The sequence below is a fragment of the Manis pentadactyla genome, chromosome 9, assembly GCF_030020395.1.
Source record: "Manis pentadactyla isolate mManPen7 chromosome 9, mManPen7.hap1, whole genome shotgun sequence".
NCBI lineage: Eukaryota > Metazoa > Chordata > Mammalia > Pholidota > Manidae > Manis > Manis pentadactyla.
The window spans coordinates 13,363,830-13,380,933 of NC_080027.1; the positions used below are offsets into that span (position 1 = coordinate 13,363,830).

Here is a 17,104-nt window from a genome sequence, read left to right on the forward strand (position 1 = left end):
TTCCAACAGAACTCTACAGGGTAGGCAGCCACGGGTAGGACACAGCAGGGGCCCTGGGAAGACATCCATCTGCCCTGCCAGTCTAGGGCAGCCCAGGTATTCTTACCTAGCAGGGCCTCTGCTTAGCAGTGCCCACGGCCTTCAGGGTTCCCCTGCTCTGGGCCAGCTCGCCCTGCCGGATGCTCACATCCACCCACACGCGAGTCCTCACCTCTCCCCATTTCCCAGGAGAACCTTGCTTACCATTCCTCCGTCCTGATTCCCTCTCTGCTGAACCAATGCTGCCTTGTACAGCGGTACAGGTTGTCCACTACATGTGGGTTCTGGCTGCAGTGGGAAGTTGGGAGCTGAAATCCAGCTCATGTAACATTTAACAAGCCATGGACCCTGGTGTGGGGCTGTCTTTTTCTAATTCATACCTCTGAGGACAGAAGTAACTTTGGTATACTGACTTCGCCCTTGCTCTAAGCAACTACTCATTCTTCACACCCAGCTTTAACGTCACCTCCTCTGGAAAGCCTATCTGGACTCTTCCAAACGGAGTTGGTTGCAGCCCCATCCTATGCTTCTGTAAGTCTTTGCACATCTCTTTAATGCAGTAGCAGTCAGCCCTTTGGCTGAAACGATCTGTTTCTTTCTGTCCCCTTTGGCCTTTGGGCTCCAGATGGTCTCTTAAAGCTGTTCAATCAACAAATGACTCGGCCAGGAATCAGGTAAGGAATGATTTATTCTCACAGCTGAGCAAAGGACAAGGCTCACAGCCTTGGTCGCAGCAGAGGCAGCCCCCTCCTCTTGGTATGGCAGCTGCAGGTGGGCCGGGTCAGGAGCCAGGGTGGCTGCCCTCCCACCACAGGGGCTGGCTGGCCACAGAGCAGCAGCAGACGGCAGCAGTGGCAGGCTACAGACAAGGACGGGGAGTGTTAGTCGGGCTGGCTGACTCCCATCCCCTCCCTGCATGGTGCTTGGTGAGAGGCTGGGGGGGCCGGGACTGTGAGATGGCGGCCATCTGGAGCAGCTCAGTCCGCTGTGAAGATGCGGCTGGAAATGTCGTCCAGCAGCCAGTCGATGCCAGGCAACAGGTTCTGCCCGGTGACAGCACTGCAGCCCTGGATGCACCAGTGGTGGCTGTGGATGGAGTCCAGGTCCAGAGCCTGGGGGGGGTGGAAGGTGGTGTGGGCCCTCAGGCCCTGCCCAGCAGGTATTGTGCTGTGGGCCCCATAAATGTCCTCTCATCCATTCCTCCCGAGGCCCCATGAGCCAAGGGGGTGTCAGCCATTCTCCCAGGAGCACCTGGCAGAACCAAGAGTCTCACCCCACTCTTTCTCATTCTGGTGCTCGAGCTCTAGAATGAGTTGGGATGCAACCGGGGCTCACTCAGGCCTGCGTTTAAATCCTGGCTTGTCTGCTTACTGGCTGTATGACCTCTGGCAAGTTACCTCACCTCTCTAACCCAGCGTCACCATCTGTAGAATGATAGTAATAGGTCTTACCTCACAAGGTGGTGTGAGAACAGAATGAATCCATGCAAGGAGCCTAGCACACATTGTTACCCTGTGGAATAATCTATTTGCGGGTCTGCCTTCCCCCAGGCTGCAGGGCACAGCTGTCTTAGTAATCGCTGAACCTTCAGTGCCCCACGTAGGTCTTGCCATACAGCGGGGTGCATAAATACTTTTTAAGTAAATTAACGAAGAACTACGCACCTCTTTGCCTTTATGAGTCTGTTCCAGGGCCTGGACTCACCTCACGGATGGCACTGGAAGACAGTGCTCCAGGCAGGTCCTGCTTATTGGCAAAGATGAGGAGGGTAGCTCCAGCCAGGCGCTGGGGGAAAGAAAGAAAGGGGCATGGAGTGGGGGCTAGAGGGCAGACTGGCCCCTCCTCTAATCATAACAGCATCTGGGGTCAGATCAACCTAGATCAGGGCAAGACCCCATGGTGGTAGGAGAGGCCGAACAGGGTAGGCAGTGGGGACATGGCCTATGAGTCTCGTCATACATGGGGCGGAGGGAAGCCCTGGGCCCGGCAAGTGCCCTGGTTCCAGCCCAGTCACCACCCAGTGGGTACCCCTCTTCTCTGTGCCTCAGTTTCCTCCTCCATAAATGGGGAGCGGATGATGAACAAGATAATCCCAGAGGCCTCTGGTTCCAGACTGTTCCAATCTGATGACCTGACATGCTCAAAGAATGCGACTCTTCAGGGGCCATGGGGTCTGCTGGAAGTGACCCTTCCCTCTTCCAAGTTCATGCAGCCCTGTAACTGTCCCACTGCCTTCACGGGCTTCACTACCTCTGATTCCAGTTATCTCCATACACGTATTTGTGACCAGGAGTCCCTCCGTGTGGGTGGTGGATTTAGCTCTTCTAATGGGCCTCAAGGTATGAGGCCAGGGCTGAGCATTTGACAGACATGATCTCAGTGCATCTGCTCGACACCCTCAGGAGGCGGCTACCCTTGTACCAGGGCCCTGTGGTCCAGGACAGTCCCGTTCATGCCTGCTGTCCATGCTTAATTATTAACAACTCTGTCTTTCACTCTTAAAAAGTATCCTGGTTTTCAACTAAAAGCAGTTTAGTAATCTGGATCAAATCCTGGGACAGAAAAAGGATCTTAGTGGAAGAACTGGTAAAGTCCAAATACAACTTATAATTTAGTTATGAATAACTCACCAATGTTAATTTCTTAGTTTTGACAAATGCATGGTGGCTATGTAAGATGTTAACAGTAGGAGAAGCAGGGTGAAGAGTAACTTCACTAACTTTCCAACTTTTCTGTAAATCTAAAATAATATTAACAGAGAAGTGTTTTGGCCCAGACCATAAATTATATGATCACCCTAATTATAGGCCCACCTTAGGATTGAGGAAGTAGATTCAGAGAAGTGAAGCGCCTCGCCTGAGGTCATTCAGTGAAAATTTTGAGTCCTGAGCCAGGCGCCACTGCCTCCCCCAGCTTCACACATGGGCCTGGGCTCATCTTCCCTAAAGCCCCATTCAAGGTGCAGAAACTGAAGCTCAGGGTGGTGGAGCACTGACACTGCAGAGATGTGAACCCAGGTCTCAGCTCAGGGTGTCCTGCCCACAGCACTGTGGGCTTCCCTGGTCCAGGTGTACAGGTCATCCTGCCTCCCCAATGGGGCGAGGCATGGGGCAAGGGCTCAGTGAAGGAAGAGACCCCCACCAGGTGTCCCTCTGGGATCACGGATCCCTCAGGGAATCTGCTGAGGACACGTCCATACACCCATACGTGTGTGCGACGTATCGGGACCTGGGTGCTGGTGGAAGCCCAGTGTCCCTGCTCGGCCAGGCACCCTGCCCACCTCCTCCACCAACAGGCTCTGGAGCTCCCGCTGGCAGTCCTGCATGCGCTGGCAGTCGGCACTGTCCACCACCCAGATGAGGCCATCGGTGCTCTCAAAGTAGTTCCGCCAGTAGGACCGCAGGGACTTCTGGCCGCCCACATCCCAGATGTTCAGCTTGAATCTGGGTGGTGGGGTGGGAGGGGGGTTGGCTGGAGGTCAGCCTGGCCTGACGCAGCAGCCTTTCTGGTCACCTGACCTGGGCACCCTGCCCTCCCTGCCCTGCTGTAGGCCCACCACCCACAGGGACCCCACTCACCCTCGGTGCTCCAGGGTCTTAATGTTGAAGCCCAGTGTTGGGGAGATGGTGTCAATGTCTTCCCCATTGAACTTCTTGAGGATGGTTGTTTTCCCAGCATTGTCCAGGCCACTGGGGTGTACCAGGTTAAGGGGAAGTCCCTGTGCTCTGCAGGGTGGTGACATTGTCACAGTGCCCCCACTTAGGGGACAAATCATTTCCCACCACTTACCAAAATTAGCTGGGCACATGCCAGAACCACAATTTGCCCATGATAAACACAGAAGCATCAAGAAATAAATGTTACCAAGAAAGGGGGCATTACGATTAGCATGTATAGTGTTGTGGGTGGGTACAGGGAGGGCTGTGCAACACAGAGCAGACAGGTGGTGATTCTACAGCATCTTGCTATGCTGATGGACAGTGACTGTAGTGGGGTGTGTGTGGGGGACTTGGTGAGGGGGGTAGCCTGGTAAACATAGTGTTCTTCATGTAATTGTAGATTAATGATAGCAAAAATAAAAAAAATTTAGAAAAAAAGAAAGAAATGTTACCATCTTTTCCTGACCAAGGGCTCTTTAATTCATTCCATGGTGCATACCTGCTATATGCCAGGCCCTCTTCTGGTGCTAGGGGCACCCCAAAGTCCCAACCCTCATGCAGCTTACACTTGAGTGTGGAGACGGTCAATAGAATGCAAACAAATGGCAAACAAGGTACTGCTGGGTGCTGGCAGGTGGCAGAAACACAAGAGAGAGGTGGACAAAGATGGCCCTCAGAGGGGCGTTCCTTAGCTCGGAGGCCTCTCTGAGGGTCTTGGGCTGAGGCCCAACCTACAAGAAGCCAGCTTTTTGACAGAGTGAGGGAAGAGCATTCTGGGCAGAAGGGACACTAAGACCAAGTATCTAGACGCAGCCACCCTTGCCTTCATTTCTGGAATATCCCAAACCCTTGCTGCTGAGTGAGTGTGCCAACAACTGGGTGAGTTCACCAGCCAGAGACCCGCCCTCCTCTTTCCACCCAGCACTGAAGGCGGCTTGCGGCTGGGAGGGGGCCCAGGCCCTGGACCCAGCAGGCTTTTTGCTCACCTGACCTGGGCAAGTCACTCAAAACAGTGTAATGGGGGTGACGAGAGACCCTCTCCCAAAACCCAGCCTTAGGCCCTGGTAACTGGCTACTGATGAGCCCCATAATCTGTAACTCCATCACCCATGTTTCCTTTGCTGCAGGATCATTACTATCAAGCTGACAAGCTGGTGTCCCACCTTGGAAGCAGCAAATGGCACCCTCTCTTATTCCCTCATATTGCTTTATTTCCTTCCCTTCATAGCAAATCCCAAACCATTATCCATACTTCACCCTCTCCGATTTCTGTCCTCCAGCTCTTTCTTGAACCCATGCGAGGTTCCTGAAACTGCTGTTGTTAAGGTCTGTCCCTCAAGTTCCCCATGTTCTCTGACGGCTCAGCAGCCCTCAATTCTCATCTTCCTGTGTGAGCAGCACCTGACGGTGGCCTGCCTCTTCCTCCACTCCAGCACATGCCCTTGCCTGGTTCTCCTCCTGCCTCTCCAGCCGCTCTCCGTGGTTCTCTTCTCGGTCCACACACATCCCTTGCGGATCTTATCCAGGATCGCAGCATCAAATACCATCTTTATGCTGATGACTCCCAAATTTTTATGCCCCACCCAACTGCTCCTCTGGACATCAGTCCCTACACCCAGCTGCCTGTCTGACATTTCGAGGATGTCTCAGGCATCCACATGGCCAAAACTGAACTCTCATCTTTCTCAACCTGCGCCCAGCCCCTCTCCATTTCGGCAGGTGGGCCCTCATTCATCTAATTGCTCAGAAGCCTAGAAGCCAGGCAAACTTGTCTCCCTCTCACATGTCCAATCCAGCAGCGATTCCTGCTGGCCCTACTGTTCCCCAATTTCCATCACCTCCCTGCTTTTATCCTTGTTCAAGCCACCATCCAATCCCACCTGCGTTTGAACAATGGCCTAACTGGTCTCAGACCACACCTCGCCTCACTTCGGGGAAAAGGCCTACACAGGTGGCTCTCCGTCACCCTCTGCCCCGTCTTCCAGTACTCTCCTCTCCGCTCACTCTCTCCAGCCACACTGCCCTTCTTGACGTTTCTTTTACTTTCCAGCTGAATTCCTCCTTCGAGATCTTTGCTGTTCCCTTTGCTTAAACAAATTTCCTGAGATACCTACACGGTTCATCCCTCACCTCCCTGTCTTTACTCAACTGTCATTTTTTCAACGTGGCCTTCTTTGACCACCTTAAACTGCGTTCTTCTCCAAACATACAATATATATTTTACTTAACTGCTTTGTGAACATCTTTCTCCCCTCAGCATTACCTAATGTCCCTGAAGGTAGGGTGTTTGTTTTGCGCTTTACCCCAGTCCCTAGGACATTACCTAGCACATGGTGGGCGCTCAATAAACATTTATTGGGCAAGTGAATTCTCTGTGCTTTTCTCAGAGCTCTTTAAAAACAGGACGTAAACGCTACTTTTAAGTCATTTGCGCACAAAAATGTCTTCTCTCCCTTTGCCAGGGGTGCTCGGGGTAGGCCGGCCCAGCTCTTGGATGGCAGAGTCCCGACGGGGCCTGGCACAGAGGACAAACGAATGCAGAGCCTACTGACGGGACCCTGAAGGTCGGCCGGGCCTTCGGGCCTACAAGTCATCAGCCACCGGCAAGCAGACTTGCCCCGCCACGGTAAGAAGACCGACAGTCACAACCCAAAGCTGAACCGACCGAGCGGAGGGTGGGGCCCGCACGCCCCTGGGATTCCGACGTTGAGGGCGGGGCCGGGGCCTGGCACCCTCGGACATGGGGGAGAAGGTCAGGGCCGGGGAGGACAGCGGCCCCTCGCTCGGGCCAGAAAGACGGGTAGTGGCGTCGGAGTCACCTCTGGGCCCCACCTCCCTCCTACATCGGGACACCTGGGCCGATCGCTGCGCCATTACAACCACACGGCGCGCCTTGGGAACTGAGCCCCACCCGCCCCGGGCTGGTGGTACGGCCTCCTCCCGGCCCCCCGCCAGGAGCGATTGGTAGGGCCCACGTGCGTGACGCACAACGGACAGTTGGTACCGGCCGGCCGGCTGCGCATCCCACGCCCGGTAGGGGGCGCCTGACACCGCTCTCCCGGCGGGTACCCCCGCTACCCTCGCGGCTCCGGCGCGCTGGAGGATACAGCATGAGCAGTCGCAGCTCCCGCTCTTTCTGCTTCATCTTCTTCAGAATGGTCAGAAGCCCCATGGTCCCAGTGGCCCCCTCCCAGACGCCGTTTCTTCCTAGTCCCGGGACCCCTCTCTCTGCTGCTATTGGCTATCACGCCACCGACAGCACAGCCTATTGGCCAACTCCTCGTTTGGTCCCACCCCAATCTCACGTGACCAGCAGTGCGTGGGAGGGTCCCTCTAGCGGTGCTGGGTACTTCTGCGCAGCCACCTTCGTTAACCCTTCGATTCCGAGGACTTGGGGGAAGAGGGCATCGCCCTGCAGTCCTAGGACCCCGGGCTCGGCCGGGAACAGAAGCCTGGAGTTCCTGGGCAATATCCTGGCTGCACAGGGAGTAGAAGTTATGATTCAGGAATGACAACCGATAACTCAGAATGATGTTGACGAGCTTTCCCCGGGAACACGGCCCTCATCTGCGTATCTTGGGCCTCGGCATCATCCTAAACCTGCCAGTTAGAGGGCCGCCTGCCAGTTCCTAAACCCGCCAGTCCCGGGGGGGATCTAGAGGGTGGGCCTGGGATTCTCCCTAGGGGCCAGTTTGAAATGTACAGGGGAGTCATTGGGTTGTCCCAAATTACAAGGTAGTGTCCCTGTTATTTAGAGGGCAGGGAACAAACCCTCAAGAAGATTTGTCCTGCCCAAGATGCCCATCATTCTCTGTTGAGAAGAAAAATTTTTCATTTTGCCAGTAAGTAAATTGAGGCTCACATGGTGTGGCATATTGCCCAATACATACTTGTTGAATGAATGAGTTTGTCCAGGAGTTTGCTCTTTACCTGAGCGTTCAAGTCCAGAAGAAGTGAGGAACCTAAGGCCAGGGACTAGGCAGATTGTAAACTCAGAAGAGTGATCCTCATTGTCTTATTTTGAGCCCTTTTCCCAGCCAGCTACAGGATAAGCATGAGTAGAGAGCCCAGAGGCAGAACTGTCTCCTCGGGAATGAACAGTTCAGGGCACCAGCTGAAGATAACAGGTTGTTAACTTTTTTGCAATTGTTTGTAAAGCATTCCTCTGGGCAACCCTGAGAGGTTTATTTCCTTTCGTAAATTTGATAGTGGAAGTGGGAGAGTTTAAGGAGCTTGAGCAAAAGTTTAAACCCAGGCCTGATAAACAAAATGCACTGTTTTTCTGGGTTCTCTACTGCATCTGTAGGGAGCGAGAGGTCTTGGGCTTCCGAGCCTGCATGAGAAGGTTGTGGACAGTTGAGGGCTGGAAAGAACGAGTGTCTGGCTGGGCCCCTGGGTGAACACCATTTATTCTCCATCAAGCACACACATAAGGGAAGAAAGTAAACATAATTCCTATTCAAAGGCCTTGAAACACAACCAAGATCACAATGTGCCTGTATTCTTGCCTCCATGAGTCTACATGACAAATTCTAGAACCAGCTCATGAACATTTATGACAGGGAAGGTCACTGTAGCATGGTTTGGAACAGCAAGAAGCTGGCAAAAATTTTAGTGCCTTAAGTGGGGATCCGTTACCCAAGCTGGGGTAGCATGTGGGGTGGATTCCATGGCTCCTTTGAGAAGAGTGAGGTGGGGCTATGCATGCCTGCATGGAAAGATGTCCAGCCATATTAAATGAAAATGAATTCCAGCCCCATTTTAAAAATAAAAATACCCTACTAAAAGATGTTTTTCAAACTAAGGGATGCAGCCCATTAAGTAGATTATGAAATTACCTTTGTGTCATGAATGAACCATATGAAGTCCCATACTTGACTGTTTTGTCCACAAAGATACCAGTTTCAGATGGTTCAACTTAGTAGCATTAGCAAAAATTAAATAGAATGAACATTGCAGAAGAGAAAACGTGGCTGCCTTTGCCCATGAAGTAAAAATAGTGTTTGTTGAAGTGTTTGTTTCAGATATTTATTTATATCTGAATCTGAGAGTCACAGTCACAAAAGTTTGAAAATCTTTGCAGTTCAACTGTTAACTCTGGAGTAAGTTTGAGGGAAACAAAACAATCACTTTAAGCACTTCTGGATTGTGTGACTGCTACTACCACTAGCATTGAAACCCTTGTTTGTAAGTCAGGCTTAAAGCTCTGTCCTAGCTTCCCAGGTGCCACTCAGTAAGGATCACATGAATATCAAAAAAATGTCCTCAAAGTTCTGTGAAACAGGAGACCAGAAAGTAATTGTCTTTAACTTTCAAATAATAATTGCCTGCAGCTAGAAATTGGGGATAGGGGAGGGGGGAGGAGAGTTAAAGACAAGCGTAAAGGGTCTAGTGAGGGACGGTATTTTCATTTGCTTCATGGAAAGGAGAGGGTGCTCCTAAGTAAATAAAATCCTTGGTGAATACCTTTGGAAGAAAGCTGGGAGAGAAGATCTGTGGAGTTGTAGTTATGTGTGACTGTGAATCCTGACATCTGTGAAACATGCTTTTGAAGGGAGACTTTCTTGGGGCCCAGTAAGTGGATAGAACTTGAGGATAGGTTCTAGATGTGTTTTAAAAAACATGTTTACCCAACGTCTGGCGAGGAAAATTTGGATTATAGTTTTAAGAGGTTTAGCCTGTTTGATCCAGCCACACACTTCTTGTATCACTTTTATAATCATAAAAGAAGAATATCAAAACTCTTTCTTTCCTAGAACAACCACCACAACAAAAAAGGCCTGGGGAAAAGACCCTTCTTGAATTAGAATTGCTAATAATTAAGCATTAGCAGGAAGCGCACCTAAGTATGTTACATATTTGTGTATGTATACAAATATAATTTTAAGCTTGCTCTAGGTGAATTTTCTATTTGATTCTTTTAAACTGTAGTGTTCATAAAGGTTTTTGAGAGTTACAGTTTTGATAAGAGAAATCCTGTTTTTCTTTCTGGTCACATACATCTATAATGCAAGTTTTCTTTCTCTGACCACATGCCCTTGATGGAAGCATCAACCAGCACTTGGTGGCAGCATACCCAAGTGTACATTTTGTCCTACTAGTAAAGAACTGAAAGGTTGAATGTGCAACCTAATCACTGAAATGGCACCTGCCTGTAGGCCTTAAGTCTCCAAGGGTGGCCCTGTCCCCAGTGGGTGTATACAATATGCAGGCCACAATCCAGTGCCTTACATGGCATGCTAGAGTGTTCAAGTATCTTCATTGCAGGTGTCAGCCCAGCTGCCTCATGTGGGATGCAGAGAAGTTATCCTGTCCAACTTCAAGATGACAAAGAGCTGTCAACTCACGCCCCTGCCATCCACCCAAGGGCACATGACATCCTCAGGCCTTCCAGAACCTCAGGAATGGGGAAGGACCTGAAAACCTGAGCTCTTGCAATAAATGCCTCTGTGTCCACCTCACCTGTGCCCGGGGCATCCACAAGAGCAGGACCTGGCCAGGTGGGTGAGGGGGAGTAGTCACTGTGCCTTCACCCAGCAACCTGAGACGCAGGTACTACTCTTATGTCCACTTGACAGATGAGCTAGGGGCTCCTCTCACCCAGATCACTGCAGAAACCTCTGACTGGTTTCCCCACTCCATGTCCCCAAGCAGAAGGCCTTTCTAACCTGTGCTCAGATCTTGTCCCTTCTGTGCTCAGTGCCCTCCACTGTCTGCTGGGTGCTCCTTGTATCCTTCAAAGTTAGTGCCTGAGGTGTACAGTGGCCTACACAGGCCCTGCAGGAATGGCTCCCAACCACCTTCTCCTCCTCCTCACTTCTCCAATCCTCCAGCCCACCAGCGCATTCTCAGTGCCCCAACCCATTCCTCCCTGTCACCTCGTCCTCTTCAGTTCTTTGCTCAAATGTCCAATGTCTCAGAAAAAACTTTTTTTAACAGCAAATGTTTATTATTTCACAGTTTTTGTGGGGCAGGAATCTGGGCATGACTTCCTCCAGGTCAGGGTCTCTCACAGGCTGCAAACTAAGAGTCAGCTGGGGCTGTGGTCTCATCAGCAGGCTTGACCGGGGAAGGATCTGTTTCTAAGCTCACTCAGTAGATGTTGGCAATACTCAGTTCCTTGCCATGCGGGTCCCTCCAACATGGCAACTCATGACATGGTAACTTGTTTCATCAATGCGAGGAAAGGAGAGTGAGCAGTGGGTCCCACACTTGTGTGTGAACCAGGATCACTTGGAGGAGCTGTTGAAACACAGCCTGCTGGGCTTCACACTCAGAGGTCCTGATTTTCAGCAGTCTTGGTGGGGCGCAAGAACACACATTTCTAACAGGTTCCCAGCCGAGACGAGGACCACACTTGAAGCGCTGCTGAATTACAGGGACCGCCTCCCTGGGTTTCTGTTTCTTCATTGTATTTTATCTGTTGATGGGACACTCTTTAGAATTCCCAGGTGAGACCACTGATTTCAACCCTGGCCACACATAGAAATTATTTGGAGAACTTTAAAAAATAATATGTTTTGAGGCCCCATTCAGAATCTATTGAAAACGGGGTGGGGATTTCTGGAAGTGTGCTTTTATTTTTTTTGTTACTATTTTGTATGTTTAAGTGCATACAATAAAATGCACAAATCTTAGCTTGATGAATTTTGACATGTATACACTCATCTACCCATCACCTAGCTCGAGATACCAAACATTCTAATTTGCAAAAATATTTTTGTTCAGATGTCTCAGTGAGGCCCAGCCTGACCACCCCATTTAAATCTGAAACCACTTACTCTCCAGCCACATTCCCCAAATCCTTTACTTTGCTCTATATCCCACTGTGACGCTGGAGGCCTTCAACCAGCCTATATACTTCCCTTAATTTATTACATTTATTCTCCTCCACTCCCCCATCCTGGCTAGAATCAAAGCTCCATGAGAGCAGGGATTTGGATTTCTTTTCTAGTTTATTGAGAAATAATTGGCATACACATCACTGTAAAAATTTGAGGCCTACAGCATGGTGGCTTGGTTTATATATGTTGAAATGATTACATCAGTAGGTTCAGCTAACATCCAGCCTTTTGTGCAGATAAAATAGAAAAAGAAGAAGAAAAAACTTCCTCCTGTGATGAGAAGAACTCTTAGGGTGCACTCTCCTAACACCTTTCCTGCGTATCTTACAGAAGTGGAGCTGAGGTGGTCTTGTTGTACGTCATGCCCCTGGTACATACTCGTAACTGGAAGTTTGCGTCTTTTTATCACTTCCCTCCGTTTCCCCTCACTATGCACTGTGTCTGGTATTGGGTTGTTGTGTTTTTCAAACAGACGTCTCCCAGCACCTAGAAAGGGCCTGCCACATGCGGGTGCTCGGTCAGTATCTCATGAGTAAAAGGGTCAGAGGCAGAGGTCTGCTGCCTTCTAGCTGCTCAGTCAGCCACAAAGCAGCAGAGCCTCCTTAGCTGTGTTCTTAACGGCCAGGCTCCTCCACCCCAGCCCAAGGCGGAGCCGGCCCCACCCTCTCCTTGGAGATCCCACGGATGCCAGCTTCCAGGCCCAGACGGAGAGGGCATCTCGCAGGCACTGCTCCCCTCAGATGTCTTGAGGGAGAGCTGAGGCCCGAGTGGAAGACACTAAGTGGCGTGCCAGGAGAGGAGCCCAGGTCTTCTGTACCCACATACCCACCTTCCTCAGGATTCAGCCCCTTGTTCAGTAAAAAGCCCCCTCTGTTCTCTGCAGTGGCACAGATCCCTCAAGCTCGGAGCTGTCCATCTCCCGAGAGGCCTCAGGCCAGCCCCAGCCTCCAGCCCCAGCGGGAGGGGCCTGGAAATTTCAGCTGTCACATTCCTTCATCTTACATGGTGAGGAAATTGAGCCCCAGATGGGGCACAACGTGCCTGAGGCCCTCATTCTGGGACCCCCTTGTAGCCTTTCCTCTGGGTGGGAGCCCCCATCCCACTCCAGGAACCACGACCCTGGCGGTGCCTCAGCGTGGGTCTGCAGCCCTTCCTGCTGGCCCACAGCCGGGTCCGCCACAGGTACAGATGCTCCCTGCCCTTCTGATGGTGTCCCGTGTCCTCATTACTTCCACTCCAGGGCTGTGGGACGTTGGCCAGTTTAGCAAGGAGTCAGATGGGAAAAGCATGCCAGTTTGCCTGGCTCTGCCCCTTTCTTGTTCAGTAAAAAGCCCCCTCTGTTCTCTGCAATGGCACCCCTCAGGACGATCGAAGGCCAGGGTGACAGTCTTTTCTCTCCAGTGTCTAGGACCTCAGCAACGGAGACATCCTGGGCTTCACTGCGACTGCTGTGAACAGTGGGAATGTGACATCGCAGGGAGGCCCAGCCAGGGACACTGTGACGAGGGAGCTTGCTGGTGATGACTTCCCACATGTGGTTTCAGTCATCATGACAACCCTAGCAAGGCAAAGGTATTATTAATTCCCATTTTACAGACAAGGAAACTGAGGTCCAGGGAAACCAAGGGCCTTGTCCGAGGTCACACAGAAGTGGGAGAGCAGAGTGTTGAGCCCAGGTTTGTCTGGGACTTGAAGCACCTGGGAAAATCCAGGAGCTGCGGCCAGCACTGCCACCCCCCACAAAGCCCCGGGACACCTGCTGACACTGCACACTTGGGTGTTTGTTATTAATGCCCCTCATCCACTTCCAGCAGTTTGAGTTAGCTTCCTGGAAAGGTGTATGTTAAGGAATAGCGCAGAATCAGAAGCACACAGCTTTGGAGGCAGCAGAGGGCCCGGCAGGACTGGTGGCAGGAACATGTGCCGGCTCCTGCTGACAACCGGGCAGCGATGGTGTCCTGGAGCCCAGTTCCTGGGAGGCCCGACTGCTTGCAGATTTTGGCCTGGTCAGTGCCCATGAGGTGCTGTGCTGACGTGAAAGGCGGTCCCTTCCTCCCGTGCCCTGGGGAGTCGTCATGCTGTCACTCCCCCCAGCCGGGCATTCAGTACATCTGGAGTCACCCCCTCAGCAAGCCTATGCCGTCTGCACCTGGGTCCCCGTGAAACAATAGAAAGAGAGTGCTGGGCTATGTGTGAGAGGCACGTGGGGCACCGAGTCCGTCCCACCGGGGCTGTGACAGCGTGAGGATGTACTGCTGAGCAGCAGGCGGCCTCCCCATATCGGAATCTGAGCCGAGGCTCTGGCAGCAGCCCAGCACCTGTTCCCCCTTCTCCCACCAACAGCGCCCTGAAGCCGCTGGGAGCTGTCCCCCTCCTCGCCCCTAGTCTCTCTGGGTAAGACAGGGCAGACCCACCCCCGGACTCCAGGCTGGACCTGGGCCCCCGGCCTTGCCTCTCTCTGCTTATCTCCTGGCCACAGTGACTGACATCATCAGGAAGAGCCCCTTGACTCAAGCCAGACCAAGGAGAACCTGGCCTGGGAGCTTTGTCAGCACTGCTGGGGAGGTCGCAGCGGGTGGACAGATGGGCCCCCCTCCTGGTGCAGCTAAGCTGGTATTTCTGGTGGCCATCTTACTGCCATGAGCCGGGTCCCGCCAAGAAAGTAGCCAGGTCCAAGGAGAGCAGACAGGGTGGCACACTGACTCTCCATGACTTGTGGTATCACGAGCCAGCGGGACCTAAAGGTGGCACATTGTAGACTTGTCTGTAACTGAAGCTTGATTTAGATCATTTATTAAACCAAGAATCCAGAGAACCTGAATTTCCCATCTCTTAACTGAGACTCCTTTGTAAGCAAAAGAAATTTTGAGCAGTTCACATCAAATATTAAGTGCTACTTCTTACACATGGACACAGTTGTTAATTTTTTTCATTAAAAAGGTATTTCATTAGGAAGAAAACTCATCACTGTTCTTGAACTCCACCATTTTTTTCCTTAAAATAAATAATACTAATGAAATAAAATACAACCCTATTGATACGTGAACAAAAATTCATCAGACCTTTGTGAGTGCCTTTGTTAAAAGTTAAACAGATGTTTATGCGACCTAGTGTGTGCCAGCACTGTTCTAAACCCTTTACATATATTCCTTCATCAAATTCTTAACTTATCCCCATTTGACAGATACGGCATAAAGAGGTAAGTGACTTGCCCAAGATCAAGTGTCAGGTCCCAGAATCAAGACTGCCCATCCTTCAGTGCGCTTCCCGGAAGGCTCCTCTCTGGAAAGACTCCTCTGGTCTCCCAACAGGAAGCACACCATGCCCTCTGCAGACCCTCCTGTCCTGCCCACGGGAGTGCAGGGTGCGTGTCCTATACCCCGCCGGGTGGTCAACTTGTCCTCGCTGAGGCTTAGATCCCATGCAGGTCCATCCGCAGCTGTGGGTGGGAACCTGGCAACCAGCTTCAGCCCCACCAGCAGCCGTTGGGACTTTTCCTCTGCTACCCATCATTTCAAGCTCCCTTTGGGTGGCCTGAGATCAGGCCTCAAATGAAGGATGCACATGGTGGGAGAACCTAGAAAGAGGGTCCTCATCCCTGGGCAGCTGGAGACCCTGGCACCTCTCCAAGCCTAATAAGGAATTAGGACAGGGCATCAGTGCATCCTGGCTTCCCCCAAACTGGCCCTGTGACTGTCCCCTCCCTGTGAGCGAACTCTGTGGTTCTGGTTTTACGAGGCCTCCGAGCCTGCAGGCTTTGAACTGATGGATCAGGCCCTTTGGGGCTCGCTCCTTGCTCCTCGGTGGAGGACAGGGCTTGCAGGAGAGAGGTGTGTCCTCCCTCTGGCTTTGTCCCCTCCTGCTGGGTCACTTGGCCCCTCTGGGCATTACTTTCCTCTTTCAAAGTGAAAGTTTGAACTGTGGCCTGAAGCCTGTGCCCTTCCAGCCGGGGAAGGTGCCCACCTCTTCCAGGAAGCCTTGCATAGCCATTCACGGTTAAATATTACCCACTCCGTGTCCCTCCCTCCCTGCCACTCCCTAGGGAGATGAAGACCTAAAGGCTGTCTCCTTGGGTCTCCCTCCAGGGCTGTGGACTCCTGAGAGGGGCCGCAGGCACAATTGCTGCCTCTCTCCCTTCCGCCTGAACCTGGCATCTGGAGAAGGGAAGACGGGGGGTCCAGGGCTGGGGCTAGACACTAGAGTGGAGACACTCAAGCCCTAGCTGCCCTCCCACCCAAGATGTTTTTTCTTGGTTACATCATACGTGTAGCTCCCCTGGATCCCTCCCTGTGGAGCTCATGGACTGACTTAATGAGCCCCTTAGGTGCCCGCTTCAGGCAAGATGCTCCAGCCCTCTTGGTTTCTCAGAGACAAAAATAATTCAGAGAAATCTGGACAGCCTCACCGCTCGGGGTGCCCCACTTCAACCTCTGCTCCCAGGTCCCTACATGCAAGCAGGGCCACGCCTGGCTGTCATCCCACCTAACTCCACCCGCATTAATCCTGCATTTCCAAAAATCTCAGGAAAGAGAATGGATTCCAGGTAGATAGCACTTCACAATAAGCAAAGAGCTTTTTTCTCATCTTGCTCTTTTTCATCTTCAAAACAACTTTGTGAAATAGTGTGATTTCTTTGTCATCCACAGCATGTGTAAGAGAACACTGAGGGTCCAGGAGATAGACTTGGTGAGTAGAATGCCAGGTTGTCAGAGTGTCTAAAGCCCAGACTGGTTTCATGCCCAATTCTAGGTAGAGCAGGGGACTGTATTATTGCTTTGCTCATGACAGACATCACTAATAAATTGTGGCATGGCAGACATTGCTAGTCAATCACAATGCTTTTTTCTAATAAGCTTGGAGTCAGCTGTGAACTCAACACAATACCGCAGGACACCATTACCTATTAGACGATCAAATCCATAGTATTTGGCAATCCTGTGATCCCACATCCAGCCTTGAGCCCTCGGGACTCAGACACAACCCCCAGGTGGTCTAGTCACCAGACCATGGGACCTAGTCACACAGCATATGGGTTTCCACACTGTCCTTGGATCAGTATGGGGTTACTGGCTCCTCTGTCCCCCAAACAGATGTCCCTTCCAAGCACGGTCTCTCTCAGAGATACAACCACTCTGCAGGTGCTTCAGGGCTCACTAGGTCTTTAATAGAAATTTTTATTGTGAAACATTTCAGGTGTCTCCTAAAGAGTAGTAGTAATATTTTCAGAGAACTGTGTTCCAACAGTTGAAGCAACAAAACACCACAGATACAACTGAAGTCCCTGTGGGTCCCCCTCAGCCCATCCCCTCCAGATCCCCACTCTCTGAATTGTGTTTCTCATTTCCATGCATATTTTATATTTTTATTACATGTTTATGTATCTGTATTATTAAACTTACAGGAATTACATGGCTCAGAGCTTGTTGCAGCTTGTTATTTTTGTACAATTAGATGTTTTGGGCTTTTAAGCATGAGGAGAAGGACAACTTTGAGTCTTCCACTATGTAATAATTGCCAGTGTAATTGAGCCCTTGCTCTGCCCTAGGCAAGGTTTCAGGTACC

At 51.4% G+C, this 17,104-nt stretch overlaps 1 protein-coding gene and 1 long non-coding RNA gene across 5 annotated transcripts; one reads left to right on the forward strand and one right to left on the reverse strand.

The window, feature by feature from the left end:
* Nucleotides 1-101: 101 nt before the first annotated feature.
* Nucleotides 102-12,378, forward strand: LOC118933859 (uncharacterized). 2 transcript variants are annotated; one of them, XR_008999148.1, is made up of 3 exons: nucleotides 102-570; nucleotides 6,161-6,324; nucleotides 9,966-12,378. It is a non-coding gene; the product is annotated as an uncharacterized LOC118933859 (long non-coding RNA). The 2 variants fall into 2 exon arrangements; XR_008999147.1 differs by lacking the exon at nucleotides 102-570 and adding an exon at nucleotides 605-713.
* Nucleotides 710-6,938, reverse strand: ARL2 (ADP ribosylation factor like GTPase 2). 3 transcript variants are annotated; one of them, XM_036928643.2, is made up of 5 exons: nucleotides 6,806-6,938; nucleotides 3,618-3,728; nucleotides 3,320-3,482; nucleotides 1,744-1,824; nucleotides 710-1,151 (listed from the first exon to the last, which is right to left on the reverse strand). In XM_036928643.2, exons 1-5 carry the CDS (start codon nucleotides 6,868-6,870, stop codon nucleotides 1,017-1,019), a joined length of 555 nt encoding a protein of 184 aa, XP_036784538.1. In that variant the 5' UTR covers nucleotides 6,871-6,938; the 3' UTR covers nucleotides 710-1,016. The 3 variants fall into 3 exon arrangements, with proteins under 3 accessions (XP_036784538.1, XP_036784528.1, XP_036784548.1); XM_036928633.2 differs by lacking the exon at nucleotides 6,806-6,938 and adding an exon at nucleotides 6,687-6,805 and having other exon boundaries at nucleotides 3,618-3,764; XM_036928653.2 differs by lacking the exon at nucleotides 6,806-6,938 and adding an exon at nucleotides 6,022-6,065 and having other exon boundaries at nucleotides 3,618-3,764.
* Nucleotides 12,379-17,104: the final 4,726 nt, after the last annotated feature.